The 20313-nt window shown below is 45.9% G+C and overlaps 1 protein-coding gene across 1 annotated transcript in view; it reads left to right on the top strand.

The window, feature by feature from the left end:
- Window positions 1–5402: 5402 nt before the first annotated feature.
- The window catches only part of LOC129869345 (obscurin-like), a 90766-nt gene continuing 75855 nt past the window's right edge, over window positions 5403–20313 (top strand). The window contains exons 1-18 of the mRNA XM_055943677.1: window positions 5403–5439; window positions 5831–6115; window positions 6429–6590; window positions 7738–7842; window positions 7982–8248; window positions 9727–9996; window positions 10187–10453; window positions 14967–15230; window positions 15527–15793; window positions 15908–16177; window positions 16428–16697; window positions 16977–17243; window positions 17392–17664; window positions 17825–18088; window positions 18334–18600; window positions 18838–19104; window positions 19264–19533; window positions 19694–19963. Coding sequence (XP_055799652.1) covers window positions 5403–5439; window positions 5831–6115; window positions 6429–6590; window positions 7738–7842; window positions 7982–8248; window positions 9727–9996; window positions 10187–10453; window positions 14967–15230; window positions 15527–15793; window positions 15908–16177; window positions 16428–16697; window positions 16977–17243; window positions 17392–17664; window positions 17825–18088; window positions 18334–18600; window positions 18838–19104; window positions 19264–19533; window positions 19694–19963 — 4342 coding nt within the window. The remainder of the gene's footprint in view (window positions 5440–5830; window positions 6116–6428; window positions 6591–7737; window positions 7843–7981; window positions 8249–9726; window positions 9997–10186; window positions 10454–14966; window positions 15231–15526; window positions 15794–15907; window positions 16178–16427; window positions 16698–16976; window positions 17244–17391; window positions 17665–17824; window positions 18089–18333; window positions 18601–18837; window positions 19105–19263; window positions 19534–19693; window positions 19964–20313) is intronic.

The raw sequence follows: 20313 nt of genomic DNA, 5'->3' as shown, positions 1-20313 counted from the left end.
ATGCAATGGACGGAGAACCCCGCTGGCTGAATGGACGGGGACAATATACCCGAAGAGAGCCATGATTCCGTAAAACACACTCTACAAGGTGTCGAAAGCATTCCACAGAGATATTGGCCCATGTTGACCCCAATGCTTCCCACAGTTGTGTCAAGTTTCCTTGATGTTCTTTGGTTGGTGGACCATTCTTGATACACCTGGGATACTGCAGCTTTGCAGTTCATGACACACTCAAACCTGTCTGTAACGTCTGCTTCCAACTCACACCCTCAAACACGTAGATCCCCTGAACACAGCTCACTCTCCAGCCCACTTTCCAGCTCACACTCTCAAACACCTAGATCCCCTGAACGCAGCTCACTCTCCAGATCCCAATCACCTGAATTCTAATCACCTGTTTAATTGTTTTATATTTATTGGGGGGGTTGTTTTTATTTTTAATGTATAGTTTTGTCTGGCTTAGGTTCCAAATAAAGTGGAACGTCATTTTTTTGCTCATGTAATTTTAAAAACAAGTCGTCTAGAGTAGGCAGTGGTATAAGTTAACCGTGGTACGACTAAAGCGTTAATTAGTGTGATTTTTTTTCCACACAGAAAAATGAAAACATTAAGAAATACATACACAGTAATAATGCATTCAGTATAAACAGGGGGGGGGGGGGAGTGGGTCATCACCCCCAACCACCCATCCCATTTCTCTAACCCCACCCAATGTGTATGTATTTTTCAAATCTTGGAATGATCTCAAACCATTTCTGTCCATGATATCGGATTCTACATTTGGACCATTGGGGGGATGCAAAAGGCCGCCCTCCAGATCTCAAGGCATTATTGTGAAAGATTGGAGTGTGGTCATGCCATTTTTTGATTATATTTTGACTGTATTTTGATTCCCAGTTACATTGTTTTTAAATGTTGAGCCAAATAGAAATTGTGTGAGCAATAATAGGACCAAAGCATAGTTTACATTATTTAAGGGATATATCAGTGAAGGCCACCTCTTCCAGGGCAATAGGAGACACCATATTTATCTCTATACTCAGCCAGGGAGCAGAGGAATCATGTCTAAACCAATTTAGGTTGGGGCAAAATGCTAGTGCCTGGAAATACAATTTAAAGTCTCCTACGTCTTTCCTTTTTAAGTTCATTTTATCTGGGATCGTTTACCTTGACATGCAGTGCATTCAGAAAATATTCAGACCCCTTGACTTTTTCCACATTTTGTTACGTTTTAACCTTATTCTAAAATTGATTAAATTGTTTTTTGCCCTCAGCAATCTGTTTTTTAAAATAAATATTTGCACATGTATATATAATTTTTAAAATCACATTTACAAAAATATTCATACCCTTTACTCAGTACATTGTTGAAGCACCTTTGGCAGTAATTACAGCCTCCAGTCTTCTTGGGTATGATGCTACAAGCTTGGCACACCTGTATTTGGAGAGTCTCATTCTTCTTTGCAGATCCTCTGAAGCTCTGTCAGGTTGGATGGGGAGTGTCGCTGTACAGCTATTTTCAGGTCTCCAGAAATGTTTGATTGAAGACTTGTCCCGAAGCCACTCCTGGACTGTCTTGGCTGTGTGTTTAGGGTCGTTGTCCTGTTGGAAGGTGAACCTTCGCCCCAGTCTGAGGTCCTGAGTGCTCTGGAGCAAGTTTTCATCACGGACCTCTCTGTACTTTGCTCTGTTCATCTTTCCCTCAATCCTGAATAGTCTCCCAGTCCCTGCCACTGAAAAACATCCCCACAGCATGATGTTGCCACCACCATGCTTCACCGTAGGGATGGTGCCAGGTTTCCTCCAGACGTGACGCTTGTCATACAGGCCAAAGAGTTCAATCTTGGTTTCATCCGACCAGAGAATCTTGTTTCTCATGGTCTGAGAGTCTTTAGGTGCCTTTTGGCAAACTCCAAGCGGGCTGTCATGTGCCTTTTACTAAGGAGTGGCTTCAGTGGCTTGTGTGTAGATTGCTGAGGAAAGGTTTTATTTAATCAATTTAAGAATAAGGCTGTAACGTAACAACATTTGTAAAAAGTCAAGGGGTCTGAATACTTTCCGAAGGCACTGTACATTTAAAACGACACGCTCAGCCTACCTACTGTATATGTACATACAAACAAAATATCTAGGTCAAATAGTGGAGAGGCGTTGTACCGTGAGGTGTTGCTTTATCTGTTTTTTTGAAACCAGGTTTACTGTTCAATTGAGCAATCTGAGATGGGAGTTCCATGCAACCATGGCTCTATAGTGTATAATACTGTACGTTTTATTGAATTTGTTCTGGTTTAGGAGACTGTGATGGCATGTCTGGTGGGATAAGTGTGTCAGAGCTGTGTGTAAGTTGACTATGCACATAATGTTTCTTCTAAAAATAAGTAATGCAATCAGTCTCTACTCAACTGTTAGCCAAGAGAGACTGGCATACATGGTATTGAATTTAGCCCTCTGATTACAATGAAGAGCAAGATGTGCCGCTCTGTTCTGGGCCAGCTGCAGTTTTTCTACGTCCTTCTTTGCAGCACCTGACCATATTACTGGACAATAATCAAGATAAGATACCTAGAACCTAGAACCTAGAACCTGCCGGACTTGCTTTGTGGAGTCTGGTGTCAAAAAAATAAATAATTTCTTGATCATGGACAGACCTAGCTTTACAACCCTTGAATCAATATGACCATGACAGTTTACAATCCAAGGAATTTGCAGGAACAGGCAAAAAATCCAACAATTTTTTTGGTCAGAGGACAGCTTCCCATCCAATATGACATAAGCACAAATGGGAAAGCCATCATAGCATGTTTATTATATAATTGTCTGGTGATTTAGGAACTTGCGTGTATATGTCCACACTACTGATGCTGGGCAGGACTTGCCTCACTGCAGTAAAGCCAAAGCTATCTTAGCGTGCTGCCCACGGGTGCCTGAAACGGGCTGAAGGGCGGCAGAAGGCAAGCGCTGACCGTCACCGCAGTGAGGCCCCGGTGTTCGCACCGTGGGACCGGGTCTGGCTCTCGACCCGAAACCTGCCCCTCCGCCTGCCCTGCTGGTAGCTGGGCCTGCGGTTTGTGGGGCCATTTAAAGTCCTGAGGAGAATAAACGAGGTGTGTTACAGGTTACAGCTCCCCCTTATTACCGTATTAACCTCTCGTTTCATGTGTCTCTCCTCAAGCCGGTGGTGGCTGGTCCGCTTCAAGAAGCTGAGGTGCGGGAGGTCCCTCCGCCTCCCCCTGGACATCGAGGGGGCCCCGGTGTATGCATTTCGGTCTATACTGGACTCAAGGCTTCAGGTGAGGGGCCTTCAGTACCTCGTGGATTGGGAGGGGTACGGCCCGGAGGAGAGATACTGGGTGCCGGTGGGGAACAGATTAGACCCATCTCTGTTGAGGGAGTTTCACCGCCTTCATCCGGATCGCCCTGCACCTCGTCCCCCGGGTCGCCCTCGAGGCTGGCGTCGGGGTGGGTGGGGTTCGGGCGGTGCTCGGCGTCGCCGGCCTACTAGCCATCACCGATCCATGTTTCCTTTTCCGTTTGTTTTGTCTTTGTTTCATTCACACCTGGTTTTCATTTGCTTTAGTTTGTGTGTATATTTACCCCTGTTTCCCCGCTTAGGTTTGTGTGGGATTATTTTCTTGTTGCTTGTGGAGGCTTTCCTCAGTGTATTTCATGTGTGGTTATTATAATAAGGTGCGTTGTGTTTTTGCGCCTTACTGTTAGTTCCCATTGTCTTGGGCGTTGTTTTTGGGGTATTGTACTGTACCGTGTTTTTGGACTTGCCTTTATTAAATTATATGCTACGCTGACATCTCTGCTCTCCTGCGTTTGACTCCTCACCTACCTTCAGTGCGTAAACGCAACAGTGTGAGATGACACTGGTCTATTTTGGAGGGGAGTCTGACAGGAGAGATGTTGTTCAGCTGTTCAGCATTAGGCTTTACCAAAGCAGGAAAAAAAGAGAAAGGGCCATTGGCCGACTGACCGTCCGCTCTGGAGACCGTGTGGTAGGCTAGCCCTCCAACCTGGGCATCCTCTCTCCTCGCCTAACTTTTGTTGTTAATCTTGAGGGATTTGGGGTGAAGAAAGACAAAGGTCGGACATACCTTTCATGACAGGCGGCTTTTTTGTCCAGCTGAAAGTGGTCTTTTCGTTAGGATACTGAGAGGGCATGTGAGGAAAGAGATTTTCCCAGAATACAGCTGACCAGGCTTAAGGTGGGTACACCACAGCAGGTGGTCAGAGTTCTATTTCTGATACTGTATGTTATTGTATCAAATGAAATCACTGCCATTGACCATTTTCTGGCGCTTATTTATATGCGTCAGGAAATTTATAATGATTGGGGACCATGATGCTCATTGGTCTGAGAATTATGACATTACAGGCAGGTGTTCACGTGAACATTTAGTATAACTTCAAAGCTGTTTGGCGTTGTATCTATCTTCTGTTCTGCTCTATGTTCCTGCAGTGACAAGTTGTGACTATGTCATCCATCAATTAGTATTGTAGAGTGAATATCGTACTACGTGCTCACACTAGCCAGTTGCCCATTTGGCCAATGTTAATGTGATCCAGTTGTTTAGATTTTTAACTTCTATGGAAACAGATACATAGAAAATGACAGAATGACATGCATGACGGTTAATCATATACTTTCTCCACAGCTGTTTGGATATATAAATATGTGAAGTGACTTTGGCTGACCTCCTTTGTCGATAACCTTATTGGGTTTCGTAGCATGAGGTCTGTGAGACAGTGTTGACTGAGAATGTGTCTGTATTTCTGTATTACGCACACAGCACCACGTCAGTTAAAATGACGTGACAAGTCATTTGATGAGGTCTTGTCCTTGGATGGCACTCTGCCATTATCAAGCTTCACGCCCCTCATAGTGGGTTGGAGACTTAAAAACCTTTCAACTCATCCATTGGTTCTGTTTTTGTATTCTATGTCAGTCAGTCATACTGATTGACACCTTTCGTTTGTTTAACCCATTTTGAGGTTAGCGGAGTCTCCTCACATACATACTGTACATGTAGCCTGCTGGAGGGGGCAGCACAGCAGACGCCAAATTAGTGATGCTGAGCTCAGCCATGTAAGGTGACAGAGATTACTTGTCATCTTCATGATGTCGGGTGCCAGCCATCCATGCCACATCCCAGTATAGCCATATTAAAGTGTCGCTCTCAAGTCCACGTTGGTCCTTCATTTTTTTTAAATGTCTGTGAGAGTGAGAGAGTGGAGGGGTTATTTACAAGTCAATATGAAGGTTTCCTTGACTTCCAGGATGTTTTTAAAGATGTATCAAACTGTGCCGTTTTAGCCCTAGGGACAACCTAGAGATACGGACAAGGGGAAAGCCAACCACTATCAGAAGTGGTTGAAGCCATCCCTCCTGACAAACCATGGGAGACAAGTCTGGGAGCAAAGTAACTGCTGCAAGTAAGGCCTCCATTCCACAGGACACATTCTATGCAGTTACTTTTCTTTAACTTTGTATTTCGCTCAACTTTATTCAATATTCAATGACCCGACATAGAAATGTGAAATCTCTCCCTGCCCCACACACGCGCACACACACACACACACACACACACACACACACACACACACACACACACACACACACACACACACACACACACACACACACACACACACACACACACACACACACACACACACACACACACACACACACACAAACACACACACACACACACACACACACACACACACACACACACACACACACACACACACACACACACACACACACACACACACACACACACACACACTTGTTGGAACATATCTTACTCTCTGTCTGCAGAGAACCAGATCCATCTCCAGGTAGTGAAGGGGCTGGAGGATGTGGATGTGTGTGAGAGGGAGGGCTGCACGTTCGAGGTGACCCTCAACCTGTCCTACATAGCGGGCACATGGACCAAGGACGGGGTCAGGCTCAAATCCAAGCCCACCTGTCACATCGCTACCCATAAGAATAAACACACTCTCACCTTCACCCGGGTCACCGTAGGAGACACTGGCCTGTTCTCCTTCCAGACTGACGGGAGCCAAAACTGGATCCAAACCTCAGGCCAACTCACTGTCATAGGTAACAGTATGACAGAACACAACAGTTGAGAGGAATAATGCATCTGGGACAATTGTATGACCCTTTCTCAGTCTAATGCTTCTGTAATAGCCGGAAGTCTTATTGCCAGTCTGTTTCTATGTTAGCCTGATATTTTCTCACTGACTTTTCATCCAGACTAATGGCTTGGCGAAGAATAAATGTAAAATCACAGATAAATCCCAGTACGGACCACAATACATCACAGCACATCATTTGATCGAATCGCACACTGGACCTCTAGGTAATGTCTGGCCTATCTGTCTGTGTTTGTCTCCCTGTGGTTGTCTGCCAGCCAGAGACATACAGATTGTGAAGGAGTTGGAAGATGAGGAAGTGACCGAGAGGCAGAGTGTGACCTTCCTGTGTGAGGTCAACTGTGAGGACGTGGACGGGCGTTGGTACAACGACAACACCAGGATCAAACACGGAGACAACGTCAAGATCAGGCACGAGGGTGAGCATGGGACACAGCTGAGCCTTGTCATGGACATGTGTTTATAGCTCGGTATACTACCGACGATATGTATTAACCCCAGATGACTGACAGGAGGCGCTGTTGAAATGCAGAGAAAGGTATACCTTGCTAAAAGCTGACAATGAACACTTTTTATAATTGTATCGTAACAGCTTTAACAGGTGTATTATATCTGTCTGCCTTAGGCATTTCATCACTTTACCTAAAGCAATCAAAGATGACTTCATAGTGGCTTATAAGTATGCGCTATAACACACCATAACAAAGATTATGATGTAGTAATAATGATGTGCTGCTCATTGACAAAAAAATACATTAGAATCATCACACTGATGGTCGTTTATAATACTGTATGATCCTTGAGGAAAAAGTGACCAGCGCTATGTTGCTGTACATTATAAGTGATTATAAACTGGCTGGTTCGAGCCCTGAATGCTGATTGGCTGAAAGCCGTAGGGTATCAGACCGTATACCACGGGTATGTCAAAACATTTATTTTTACTCTTGTAATTATGTTGGTAACCACTTTATAATAGCAATAAGGAACCTCGGGGGTTTGTGGTATATGGCCAAAATACCACGGCTAAGGGCAGTATCCAGGCACTCCGCGTTGCGTCATGCACAAGAACAGCCCCTAGCTATGGTATGTTGGCCATATACCACACCCCCTTGGGCCTTATTGCTTAATTCTAATTATACATATAATGCACTAGGAGTATTGGTACACGGAATTATGAGTCTATATAAGTCTTTATGTGAGTGTATAACTATGCTTATAGGGCATTATTACTCTATCGTAGTGCATTATGGGTACATGTATAATGCATTACGCATATGTTCTTCATAGAAAGTGTTACCACATTTTTTCACTCTCCCCATTAATGTTACTGTCCCCAATAGAAACAAACACATACTTCAATACATGTGATTTTGTCCTTGAAACATTTGATTGAAATACTGTAGGATTCCATTCATTCCTATGGAGGACTGCTCCTAGTGTGGAGTGCCAATATGGAGGCTGGTGGCTTCAAAGCCTCTCATTGGCCATTGAATAGCATCAGCAATCCAGGGTTTATACACATAATTGAATACTACTAATGCAACACCTATTTCCATCTGAATACAGGTAAAACTCACACCATGTGCTTCAAGTCTGTAAGGCCAGCGAATGCTGGGGAGATCAAATTCACCGCAGACAGGGTCTCCTCCTATGCAACTCTCACGGTAAAAGGTGAACATCTCTTTTTAGAATCAACGATCTCAATGTTCGTCAATGACAACGACAAAAAAACAACTGTAATCTGGCCTACGTGGCCTCATCAGGTGAAGCTTCAATAAGCAATGGTTCAGTGGTACTCCTATTTCCACAGAGCTGCCTGTGCAGATAGTGAAGCCTCTGAGAGTGAAGATTGCTATGTACAAACACAAAGGCCTGCTGGAGTGCCAGGTGTCCAGGGCCAACGCCCAGGTCAGGTGGTTCAAGAACAGAAGTGAGATCCAACCCAGCAAGAAGCACCAGATTGTTAGCGACGATGTCTACAGGCAGCTGCACATCGATGACGTGGCCTCATCAGACGAGGACACCTACACCTGTGACGCTGGCGATGACAAGACCTCCTGCCAACTGCTAGTGGAGGGTGAGATGCTCATTGTAATTCATTCGGACTTATTGTCTGGCCAGCTTAACATACTAGTTCCAATGTTAGGTATATTTTTATGCTAAATGTTAATAAGCAGTTTACAAGCAGACCTTCATATAAAGTGTTACACCCTCATACTTATCCGTAAGTCACCAAAACACATCATTCAACTAAATATACTACATGGCTAAAAGTATGTGAACACCCCTTCAAATTAGTGGATTCGGCTATTTCAGCCACACCCGTTGCTGACGAGTGTATAAAATCAAGCACACAGCCATACAATCTCCATAGACAAACATTGGCAGTAGAATGGCCCGTACTGAATAGCTCAGTGACTTTTAATGTGGCGCCGCCATAGGATGCCACCTTTCCAACAAGTCAAATTTATGCCCTGCTAGAGCTGCCCTGGTTATCTGTAAGTGCTGTTATTGTGAAGTGGAAACATCTAGGCTCAGCCGCAAAGTGGTAGGCCACACAAGCTCACAGAACGGGACCGACGAGTGCTGAAGCGCTTAGCATGTACAAATCATCAGTCTTTGTTTGCGACACCCACTACCGAGTTCCAAACTGCCTCTGGAAGCAACGTCTGCACACGAACGGTTCGTTGGGAGCTTCATGAAATGTATTTCCATGGCTGAGCAGCTGCACACAAGCCTAAGATCACCATGCGCAATGCCAAGTGTCGGCTGGAGTGGTGTAAGCCTCGCCGCCATTGGACGCTGGAGTAGTGGAAATGCATTCTCTGGAGTGATGAATCACGCTTCTCCATCTAGCAATCCGATGGACGAACCTGGGTTTGGCGGATGCCAGGAGAACGCTACCTGTCCGAATGCATAGTGCCAACTGTAAAGTTTGGTGGAGGAGGAATAATGGTCTGGGTCTGCTGTTCATGGTTTGGGCTAAGTCCCTTATTTCCAGGGACGGGAAATCTTAACGATACATTCTAGACAATTCTGTGCTTCCAACTTTGTGGCAACAGTTTGGGGAAGTCCCTTTCCTGTTTCAGCATGACAATGCCCCTGCGCACAAAGCGAGGTCCATACAGAAATGGTTTGTTGAGATTGGTGTGGAAGGACTTGACTGGCATGCACAGAGCCCTGACCTCAACGCCACTAAACACTTTTGGGATGAATTGAAACGCCGGCTGCGAGGCAGGCCTAATCTCCCAACATCAATGCTCTTGTGGCTGAATGGAAGCAAGTCCCTGCAGCAATGTTCCAACATCTAGTGGAAAGCCTTCCCAGAAGAGTGGAGGCTGTTATAGCAGCAAAGGGGTGACCAACTCCATATTAATGCCCATAATTTTGGAATGAGATGTTTGACGAGTAGGTGTCCACACACTTTTGGCCATGTAATGTATGTTCACACTGATAACCCAACTATCTACCTTACACACTTCCTGGGTGTACACTTTCCTTTGAAGTAGCTCTAAGTGATGATGCTGATCCAATGTGTGCTCCCTGTGCATGCAGAGCAGGCGATCAGCATAGTGCAGGGGCTGAGGTCTGTGAAGGTGACCGAGCCCAGGGAGGCCCTGTTCCAGGTGGAGACCAGCCTGAGGGCGGGGAGACCCCCAAAGTGGACCCTGGACGGAGAGGTCCTGATGGAGGGGCCTGAACTGAGCATAGACCGGCAGGGCACACTGCACACCCTCTGCTTCATCAGCACGGACAGCTCTATGACCGGCCCTGTGCAGTTCAACGCCGGGAAGAGCCGCTCCACCGCACAGCTCACCGTTAAGGGTAAGGTTGATTGTCACCAAGTGGAAGTTGGAACGATGCCCTGCTTACTGTTGACAATGACCCTCCAGGCTCTAGGGCAGAGTACTGTATTGTGAGAGGTGTTTCCCGTTGGGTTCATACTTTGCTTTTGAATCCCTTAAACAGACTAACCTACTGTATTACATCATTATCCATCCCTGTACCTTTCCAGAGCGCCCTCTGAAAGTGGTCCAGCCCATGCCAGACGTGGAGGCTAAGGAGAACAGCTCGGTCACACTGAGGTGTCAGTTTTCCCCCTCCCCCAGGGTGGTGCGCTGGTACAGGGGCCGCACTGCCTTGCAGACATCCAGCAAGTACAGCATGAGGACGGAGAAGAGCCAGGCAGAGCTGACCATCCAGGGCCTCAAGGAGACCGACACTGGCCAGTACAGCTGCATGGCTGGAGGGTCAAAGAGCACAGCCAAGGTTACTGTGGAGGGTGAGGATGCTGTTGTTCATACAGTAATAAAGAGGACCACAACTATTTTTTGGGGACAAAGCTTCAACGTTCAGATGGTTGATCATGGAAATCAGCTTCATGCTTGATGAAGTGAAACTCTTTACATATCACTTCATCTATACTGCTTCGTCTATACTGTGCTGTTTCAGTGATAATGCCAGATAAGCCGGTGTTTGGAGGATACACTGGCACGGTGTCGTTACGCCCGAGACGAAGTCGAGGGCTGGCAAACCGTGCCAATATATCCATCAAACACTGGCTTTGAGGGCATTATCAAATCAAATCAAATGTTATTTGTCACATGCTCCGAATACAACAGGTGTAGACCTTAAAGTGAAATGCTTACTTACAAGCCCTTTACCAACAAGGCTTTAAGAAGTTAAGAAAAATAAGTGTTAAGTACAATTTTTTAAATAAGAAATAAAAGTAACACATAATTAAACAGCGCCAGTAAAATAACAATTGCAATATGTACATGTAGGTAGAGTTAAAGTGACTATGCATAGACAATAAACAGAGAGTAGCTGCAGCGTAAAAGAGGGCCCTTTGATTAACTGTTCAGGGGTCGTATGGCTTGGGGGTAGAAGCTGTTAAGCAGCCTTTTAGACCTAGACTTGGCGCTCCGGTACCGCTTGCTGTGCAGTAGCAGAGAGAACAGTCTATGACTAGGTTGGCTGTAGTCTTTGACAATTTTATGGCCTTCCAAAGACACCGCCTGGTATAGAGGTCCTGGATGGCAGGAAGCTTGAGCCCAGTGATGTACTGGGCCGTATGCACTATCAATCAATCAAATGTATTTATAAAGCCCTTTTTACATCAGCCGATGTCACGAAAGTACTATACAGAAACCCAGCCTAAAACCCCAAACAGCAAGCAATGCAGATGTAGAAGCACGGTGGCTAGGAAATATTCCCTAGAAAGGCAGGAACCTAGGAAGAAACCTAGAGAGGAACCAGGCTCTGTGGGGTGGCCAGTCCTCTTCTGGCTGTGCCTGGTGAAGATTATAACAGTACATGGCTAAGATGTTGAAATGTTCACAGATGACCAGCAGGGTCAGATAATAATAATCAGTGGTTGTAGAGGGTGCAACAGGTCAGCACCTCAGGAGTAAATGTCAGTTGGCTTTCACAGCCGATCATTCAGAGTTAGAGACAGCAGGTGTGGTAGAGAGAGAGAGAGAGTCGAAAACAGCAGATCCGGGACAAGGTAGCACGTCCGGTGAACAGGTCAGGGTTCCATAGCCGCAGGAAGAACAGTTGAAACTGGAGCAGCAGCACGACCAGGTGGACTGGGGACAGCAAGAAGTCATCAGGCCAGGTTGTCCTGAGGCATGGTCCTAGGGCTCAGGTCCTCTGAGAGAAAGAGAGAAAGAGATAAAGAGAGAGAGAGCGAGAGAGAAAAAAAAGAGAGAAAGAGAATTGGAGGGAGCATACTTAAATTCACACAGGACACCAGATAAGACAGGAGAAATACTCCAGATATAATAGACTGACCCTAGCCCCACAACACATAAACCATTGCAGCATAAATACTGGAGGCTGAGACAGGAGGGGTCGGGAGACACTGTGACACTGTGGCCCCGTCCACAATACCCCCTGGACAGGGTCAACCAGGCAGGATATAACCCCACCCACTTTGCCAAAGCACAGCCACCACACCACTAGAGGGATATCTTCAACCACCAACTGAGACAAGGCCGAGTATAGCCCACAAAGATCTCCCCCATAGCACAAACCCGAGGGGGGTGCCAACCCGGACAGGACCTAGTGAAGAGATGAGTCTTCAATAAAGACATAAAGGTCTTGACCGAGTCTGCGTCTCTTACATGGATAGGCAGACCATTCCATAAAAATTGAGCTCTATAAGAGTAAGCCCTGCCTCCAGCTGTTTGCTTAGAAATTCTATGAACTATAAGGAGGCCTGCGTCTTGTGACCATAGCGTACGTGTAGGTATGTACAGCAGGACCAAATCAGAGAGATAGGTAGGAGCAAGCCCATGTAGGTTAGCTGTTAAACCTTGAAATCAGGCCTAGCCTTAACAGGAAGCCAGTGTAGAGAGTCTAGCACTGGAGTAAAATGATCACATGTTTTGGTTCTAGTCAAAATTCTGCCAGCCGTGTTTAGCACTAAATGAAGTTTATTTAGTGCTTTATCCGGGTAGCCGGAAAGTAGAGCATTCCAGTAGTCTAATCTAGAAGTGTCAAAAGCATGGATAAATTTTTCTGCATCATTTTTGGACAAAACGTTTCAGAGTTTTGCAATGTTACGTAGATGGAAAACAGCTCCGTGAAACAGTCTTGATATGTTCGTCAGGGTCCAGAGTAACGCTGAGGTCCTTCACAGTTTTATTTGAGACAACTGTACAACCATCAAGATTAATTGTCAGATCCAACAAAAGATTGTTTCTTGGGACCTAGAACTAGCATCTCTGTTTTGTCTGAGTTTAAAAGTAAAACTACCCTCTGTAGTGCCTTGCGGTCAGAGGACGAGCAGTTGCTATACCAGACAGTGATGCAACCAGTCAGGATGCTCTCGATGGTGCACCTGTAGAACCTTTTGAGGATCTGAGGACCCATGCCAAGTCTTTTCAGTCTGAGGGTTCCCCCTCAGGAGAATGAAAAGATTCACAACTGTCTTAGTGTGTTTGGACCATGATAGTTTATTGGTGATGTGGACACCAAGGAACTTGAAGCTCTCAACCTGCTCCATTATAGCCTTGTCGATAAGAATGGGGGCGTGCACAGTCCTCCGTTTCCTGTAGTCCACAATCATCTCTTTTGTCTTGATCGCGTTGAGGGAGAGGTTGTTGTCCTGGCACTACACGGCCAGGTCTCTGACCTCCTCCATATAGGCCGTCTCATCGTTGTCAGTGATCAGGCATACCACTGTTGTGTCATCTGCAAACTTGATGATTGGGTTGGAGTCATGCCTGGCGATGCAGTCATGCGTGAACAGGGAGCACAGGAGTGGACTGAGCACACACCCCTGAGGGGCCCCCGTGTTGAGGATCAGCGTGGCGGATGTGTTGTTACCTACCATTACCCCCTGAGTGGCGCAGGGGTCTAATGCACTGCATCTCAGTACAAGTGGTGTCACTACAGCCCCTGGTTCGAATCCAGGCTGAATCACAATAGGTCATAGGGCGGCACACAATTGAACCAGCGTTGTCTCGGTTTGGACGGTGTAGGCCGTCATTGTAAATAAGAATTTGTTTTAACTGACTTGCCTATTTAAATAAATAAATAAATTTAAATTTTTTAAATAAATACTACCTGGGGGTGGTCCATCAGGAAGTCCAGGATCCCTTTGCAGAGGGACGTGTTTATTCCCGGGGTCCTTAGCTTAGTGATGCGCTTTGAGGACACTATGGTGTTGAACGCTGAGCTGTAGTCAGTGAATAGCATTCTCACATAGGTTCCTTTTATACAACGGGTTACCAACATATTCAAATAATAATTTACATATTTTCATTAACTTTACTTAGATGAATTTATTCATACTATTTCCTCCTTCCACAAGATATAGTCAAGACACAAATCTAGGGTTGCTACCCAAGCTGTCTGGTTGTTCGTTCTATCGGTTCGGTTGCCAGAGACGCGTCCCAGTTGTTAAGTCTTTTTGTTCTGTATCTATGGACGCGAACTAGTCGTTCGTTCTAAATGTTCTATTGCCATACTGGCTGGCAACGTTCTTATCCTTTGCTTGCTAGCTAGCCAACTACGGCTAACTTACAGTCACGTCAAACAGTGCAGACTGAATAACAACAAAGCAGCTGCATTTTTAGTGGTTTAAGCTGTTTTCTAGTGAAATTTATTTGGATAGATCCAATACAATGAGCTAATGATGAGTGATTTCATCTGGCATAAAAAATGTGCTCTCTTGTCAGGTCTTGTTGTTCAAAGGAGCTAGCCAATAACACAGCTAAAACAATCACTGAAGCTGGAAAACTAGCTGCACTTTGTTTCGTTTGACCTGTTTTCTATTGACATTTCTTTGTATATATCCATAAAAATGATGCTGATTCATGATTTCGACTAGCTGAGAAAAGTTGCCTGCCTGTCTGTTTCATCCCGACTCCAGACTCATTCATTACTATGCGACAACTGGAGATCGAATTTGAATATTAAAACTATGTTGCAAATGTCGGAGAGACAAGACAGTAAGGTTTAAACTATTCTCCACTGTTGAAAACCAAAATGTTAATCTCAAAGAAATGTGAGCTAATGTCTAGATGCTATTTATAGTTCTCACAAACTCTATCAAGTTTATAAATTGTCTGGCTGGGCTGATGAGACAGTGGATTGCGCAGTCAGATGCAACAGAGTAAATAGGCATTTTAACATCATAGATTTACTTTTGGAATAGACACCGGCTGCAATGCGGTTTTAACTCATCAGCATTCAGGATTAGACCCAACCCTTGTATAAAAGGTAGATATTAACGACAAGAAAACCCTTACACCATGGATATGAACTATAGATATTTTTTTCAGTGCGAAGGCTGAAGATCGTAAGGCACCTGGAGCACGTGAAGGTGGAAGAGGATAGCAACGCCACGTTCACATGTGAACTCAACTACGTGGTAGCCAATGTGCAGTGGCTTCTGAACGACAACCACCTCAACGCCAACACTGTTACCAGGATTCAGAACATGGGCACCATTCACAGCCTCACCATCAAAAATCTCCGCCCACAGGAGAGCAGGGTGACCTTCAAGGCTGGCCTTCTCACAGAGTCCACCTCCCTCAAGGTCAAAGGTATGCCTTGTACAGTTGTCACTTTTCACTTGTGAGCTTCCACTGCAAGAGTAATTGAGAAGGTAGTGTAATTCTAGGGGTTGTATGTTCCTAGTCAGTACCGAGTTTGTTTTTCCCCAATCTGGAGTTTTAATTGGAAAATGAAGCAAATATAGTAGACTTGGTATGTCTGAGACCTGAAGATGATTGAAATGATTTGAGCAAGATATTTATCAGCTACTGATGCATGGACGAACGTAAGAGATTTAGATTAGATCAGTAGCTAATGTGTTTGTACTGTTTCTTGTCTCCTCCAGAAAAGCCAGCAGTGTTCCTCAGGTCTCTAGAAGACATGTCAGGGGAGGAGGAGGGGAAGGTGTGTCTGCAGTGTGAGACCTCTAAGGAAACGGTCACCCCCGTCTGGAGGAAGGATGGTACGGTCCTGGCCAGCAGTGACAAATATGAGCTGCTCATGTTTGGGAAGTCCTTAACGCTCATCATCCATAGTCTGAGTAAGGATGATGCAGGCCACTACAGCTGTGACCTGGGCACCAGCCAGACCAAGGCCAAGGTCACTGTACATGGTATGTATGGTCCAGATCATCAGTGAGGTCTGGTCCAGAAATTATTGGACCAGAAATGTCCATCTGATCGTCAATCAATTGTCCACCTGATCTCACTGAAATTTCCCTCCGCAGACATTCACATCACCATCGCCCAGCGTATGAAGACCGTCGCCGTTCTGGAGGGCGAGAGCTGCAGTTTCGAGTGCGTCCTCTCTCACGATGTCATCGACGAGCCCTCCTGGACCCTGAACGGTCGACTTGTGGTCAGCAACAGCCGCATCCAGATCGTAAACAAGGGTCGCAAGTACAAGATGACCATCAGAGACGCAACTGTGACTGAAGCCGGGGACGTAGTCTTCTTCGTCAAAGACCTCAGCTGCCGGACCATGCTGTTTGTCAAAGGTGAGTGTCTGAATGTATACAAAGCTGAGTGTCATCATGGCCAGTCATGACCTAATCTCTGGAAAGGCAAAAAGAGTATTTCACTCAAGTAATATTAATTACTCTACAATGTGTGTTTGTTCCTAAAGAGAACCTATAGCAACATGTGTCTGTGTCTCGACAGAGGGCCTGCTGTAAACATATATTATAATGTATGTGTCCCTAGAGAAAATCTGGATGTAATGTGTAACATATAACCCTACTCCTATAGAGAAGCCGGTGCATGTGTTCAGGGACATGACGAGCGTCAAAGCCACCCCAGGGGAGGATGCTGAGCTGAGCTGTGAGATCACCAAGCCTGAGGCCTTCATCCGCTGGCTGAAGAACGGCCATCAGATCAGGCACAGTCCTCCCAAGTACGAGATCAGTGTGGAGGAGCACCTGGTACGGCTGGTTATCACGAACACCTGTATCAGAGACTCTGGGGAGTACTGCTGTGAGGCTGACGGCATTGCCACCCGGGCCAAGCTGGAGGTCAGAGGCAAGTACTGGGTAGTACTACAGTATTTCTGTAATGGTATAGTGCTGTTTAGCAAAGTTGTGGATTTGTGTCACATGCACATTAGATTAATTGTGACTAGACTTTGACTCAGAGCCTCAAGACTCAGGACTGGACTTTGACTTGAGACTGATGACTTGAAGGACTTGTTTTAAAATGTTCTGGACAGTTTTTGTACTGCTTTTGCACCATGTTGTCGCTCCACACACCTGCTCAGGTGTAGTACACAGGAAGTGTGTTTAACCCATCCCACCCCTGCAGAGCTGCAGCACACATTTGCTCGGGAGCTGCGGGACACACGGGCCGAGGAGAAGAGCAAGGTGATGCTGGAGTGCGAGACGAGACTTCCGGCCAAGCGGGTGACCTGGCTGAAGGGCATGGCAGAGCTCCGGGCGGGCAGGAAGTATGTGATGAAGCAGAAGGGCGTGGTCCTCTACCTCACCATCAGCTGCCTGGAGAAGGTTGACACCGACGTGTACACCTGCGATGTTGGCACCATGCAGAGCCGGGCGCTACTGACCGTGCATGGTAAGGCCATAGAAATAGAATGAATAGAACGGTCTTTCCCATCCAAGTCAGCATTCAGTGACAGGTGGAATGGCAGGCATTTTGAGTATACCCATTCTATACAGCTTGCACGTTTCATGTTAAATCCCTGTGTGTGTGATCTCTGCAGGTCAGAAGGTGTTGATCATGGACGAGCTGGAGGATGTTGAGTGTCTGGAGAATGACACGGTGATGTTCAGGTGTCGTATCTGTCCCAGCGATTATGTTGGGGTCAAGTGGTACCTGGATGAGACCTTACTGTACACCAATGAGCTAAATGAGATCCAAGTGACCCCGGGGGGCTACCACAGCCTCACGTTCAAACAACTGGCTCGTAAAGACTCGGGCACCATCTCCTTTGAGGCAGGCGACAAGAGGTCCTACGCCTCACTGCTTGTTAGAGGTAACGTCGGCGTAAAGTTCTCCTGTTTTACGAACGTCTATTAACACACTGTACTATTACAACAACTATTCACAAAATGTAAATGATGTGTCAGTCATTTTGGTCCAGAGTGTATGTATTTGACATGTTGTCTATGTAAACTACCCTTCCCGTGGTAAAGAGAGACGTCCCACCATCACCAAAGCATTGGAGGACTGCGAGGCCATTGAGGGAGGCGGTTTGGTGCTGGTGTGTATCACCTCTAAGCCATGCCACATCCTGTGGTACAAAGATGGCTGCCTAATGTGGATTTCCTCGAGGTACTATGTCAGTCGCTCAGGTAACGAGGCCAGGCTTACCATCAGGGAGGTCAGTAACAGCGATGCTGGGGTGTACGAGTGCAGCGCTGGGTCTGTTAGCACCAAGGCTGTCGTCACTGTAAAAGGTGAGAACAGGACCTTTTTTCCTTCATTTTATCACGTTGTCCTCCTTACTGTGCATTTGGCATCACATGTAAAGTAGTGATGTAGTGGTCATAGCCGAATATGATAACAATTATTTCAAAAGACAGAACAGGATTACTTCTTTACCTGTTTGCTTTACAGCTCCCCCTAGAGTATTCTTGTCGCAGTACAATGTACAGTATTACTCATTGGGAGATGCTGTCACGGGTCCTTCTTTCTATTCCAGCCATTCCAGCTGAGTTCACCCATCCGCTGCAGAGCAGGGAGGTAAAGGAAGGGGAGGATGTGACCCTTTCCTGTGAGTTCTCCCTGCCGGGGGTTGCGTTCCACTGGAGGAGGGGCTTGGAGACCCTCCGAGCTGGAGAGAGGTACCTGATGAAGCAGAAGAAGTCCCTCATCTCTTTGACCATCACTGGCCCGAAGCCTCAGGACTCAGGAGATTACACCTGTCAGTGCCGAGACCACAGAACCACAGCCAGCCTCAAAGTCCACGGTAAAAGCCATCCTTGCTTTTCATTTCAATTTCCAGGATGCATCATATGGAGTAACATTAGTGGCAACAAAAATCAGATGAATTCAATAACTTTACAATGTTGCATTATCACAACCACAAATTAAACCCAATCTATCTGAAGATTATTGAAACAATTTTTCATAGACATTTTCCATTGTCATTCTGTCTTCCCGCCTGTTGGTGGTCAACACTAAAATATGTCTATTTACTCCCCAGCCATCCCCATCTCCTTCACACAACAGTTGAAAAATGTTCAGGCTGAGGAGGGCAGCAGTTTCACGTTGCGCTGTGAGCTTTCTAAACCAGGAGTCCCTGTAGAGTGGAGGAAAGGGGAGGGGCTGTTAAAGAATGGAGTGAAGTTCCAGATAAGGAAGAGAGAGACCATATCAGAGCTTCAGATGTGGAAAGCTGTGCCTGACGACAGTGGCGTCTACAGCTGCGAGTGTGCAGACCAAAAGACCACAGCCACCGTCAAAATCAGCGGTAGGACGTTTCTCACCCTTATTATGTTTTCATGTATAGCTAATCTTTTCTGAAGTTACATTTTATAAATGTACATTTTGGACATTTACATGAAGGCAATAAAAAAAACAAAAAAACGTTTGTACTATTCTCATATTTAATTTTTTCATGTTTCTTCAGCCCTGCCTGTTATCTTCAAACAAAAGCTGAGGAACGTGCATGTTGAGGAGGGGAACAATTTGGTGTTACACTGTGAGCTCTCCAAACCAGGAGTCCCTGTGGAATGGATGATGGGAGGAGAGGAGCTGCTGAAGAACGGAGAGAAGTTTCAGATAAGACAGAGAGAGTTGGTGAATGAACTGAAGATAATAGATGCCAAACCCGAAGACAGCAATATCTACACCTGTGTTTGTGGCAATGTGGAAACCACAGCCGGTGTTACAGTCACAGGTAAGGGTTTGCGACAACTGAGAAAAGATTTAAATTCACATTTTGTTCACATTGGATATGAATTCAACTGTATGCAGTATACAGTACATCAGCATGAAATCACAGTCCTTGAAATAAATAGACAGCATTCCATGTCTCTCATTGCCATGGGGTCTTTCAGCAACTCCCATCACTTTCAAGCAAAAGCTGAGGAACCTGCAGACCGAGGAAGGGAACACCATCTCGCTGCACTGTGAGCTGTCTAAAGCAGGGGTTCCAGTGGAGTGGAGGCTGGGAGGAGAGAGGATACTGCAGAACGGAGACAAATACCAGATCAAGCAGACAGACTCGGCACTGGAACTCCTCATCAGGGAGGCTCTGCCAGAGGACAGTGGAGTCTACAGCTGTGTGTGTCGAGACAAGAAGACCAAGGCCACTGTCAAAGTCATTGGTAGGGGGAGGGGGGGTGCTCTGTGCTCTAATGAAACAACTGTCACTGGTGTTAATGGCACATAAACTTGGTTAAACTAGAGTCGATGTCTGCGCCCCTGCGTACATCTAATTAGCTTAATAATAACAAATCCCCATAAGAGTCTCTTTAAGCTAGAGACATCTGTTTTTTGCATGGGCTACGTCTGAATCCACCGCATCCGCCCATGTCGGCCATCCGCGTTGGCGGTGGAAGGTGGCAGAGCTACAGCGGTGTTTGTCAGACCAGAGACATCCCGAAAGTCGGCCTCCTCACGGAAACGTCTGTAGCGTTCTAAAATTCGAAATCAAATCGCTAAACGATCCTTTGCA

Source organism: Salvelinus fontinalis, chromosome 14, assembly GCF_029448725.1.
Source record: "Salvelinus fontinalis isolate EN_2023a chromosome 14, ASM2944872v1, whole genome shotgun sequence".
Classification (NCBI taxonomy): domain Eukaryota; kingdom Metazoa; phylum Chordata; class Actinopteri; order Salmoniformes; family Salmonidae; genus Salvelinus; species Salvelinus fontinalis.
The sequence above is the reverse complement of the archived record's forward strand: the minus strand, read 5'-3'. Positions and strand labels throughout refer to the sequence as shown.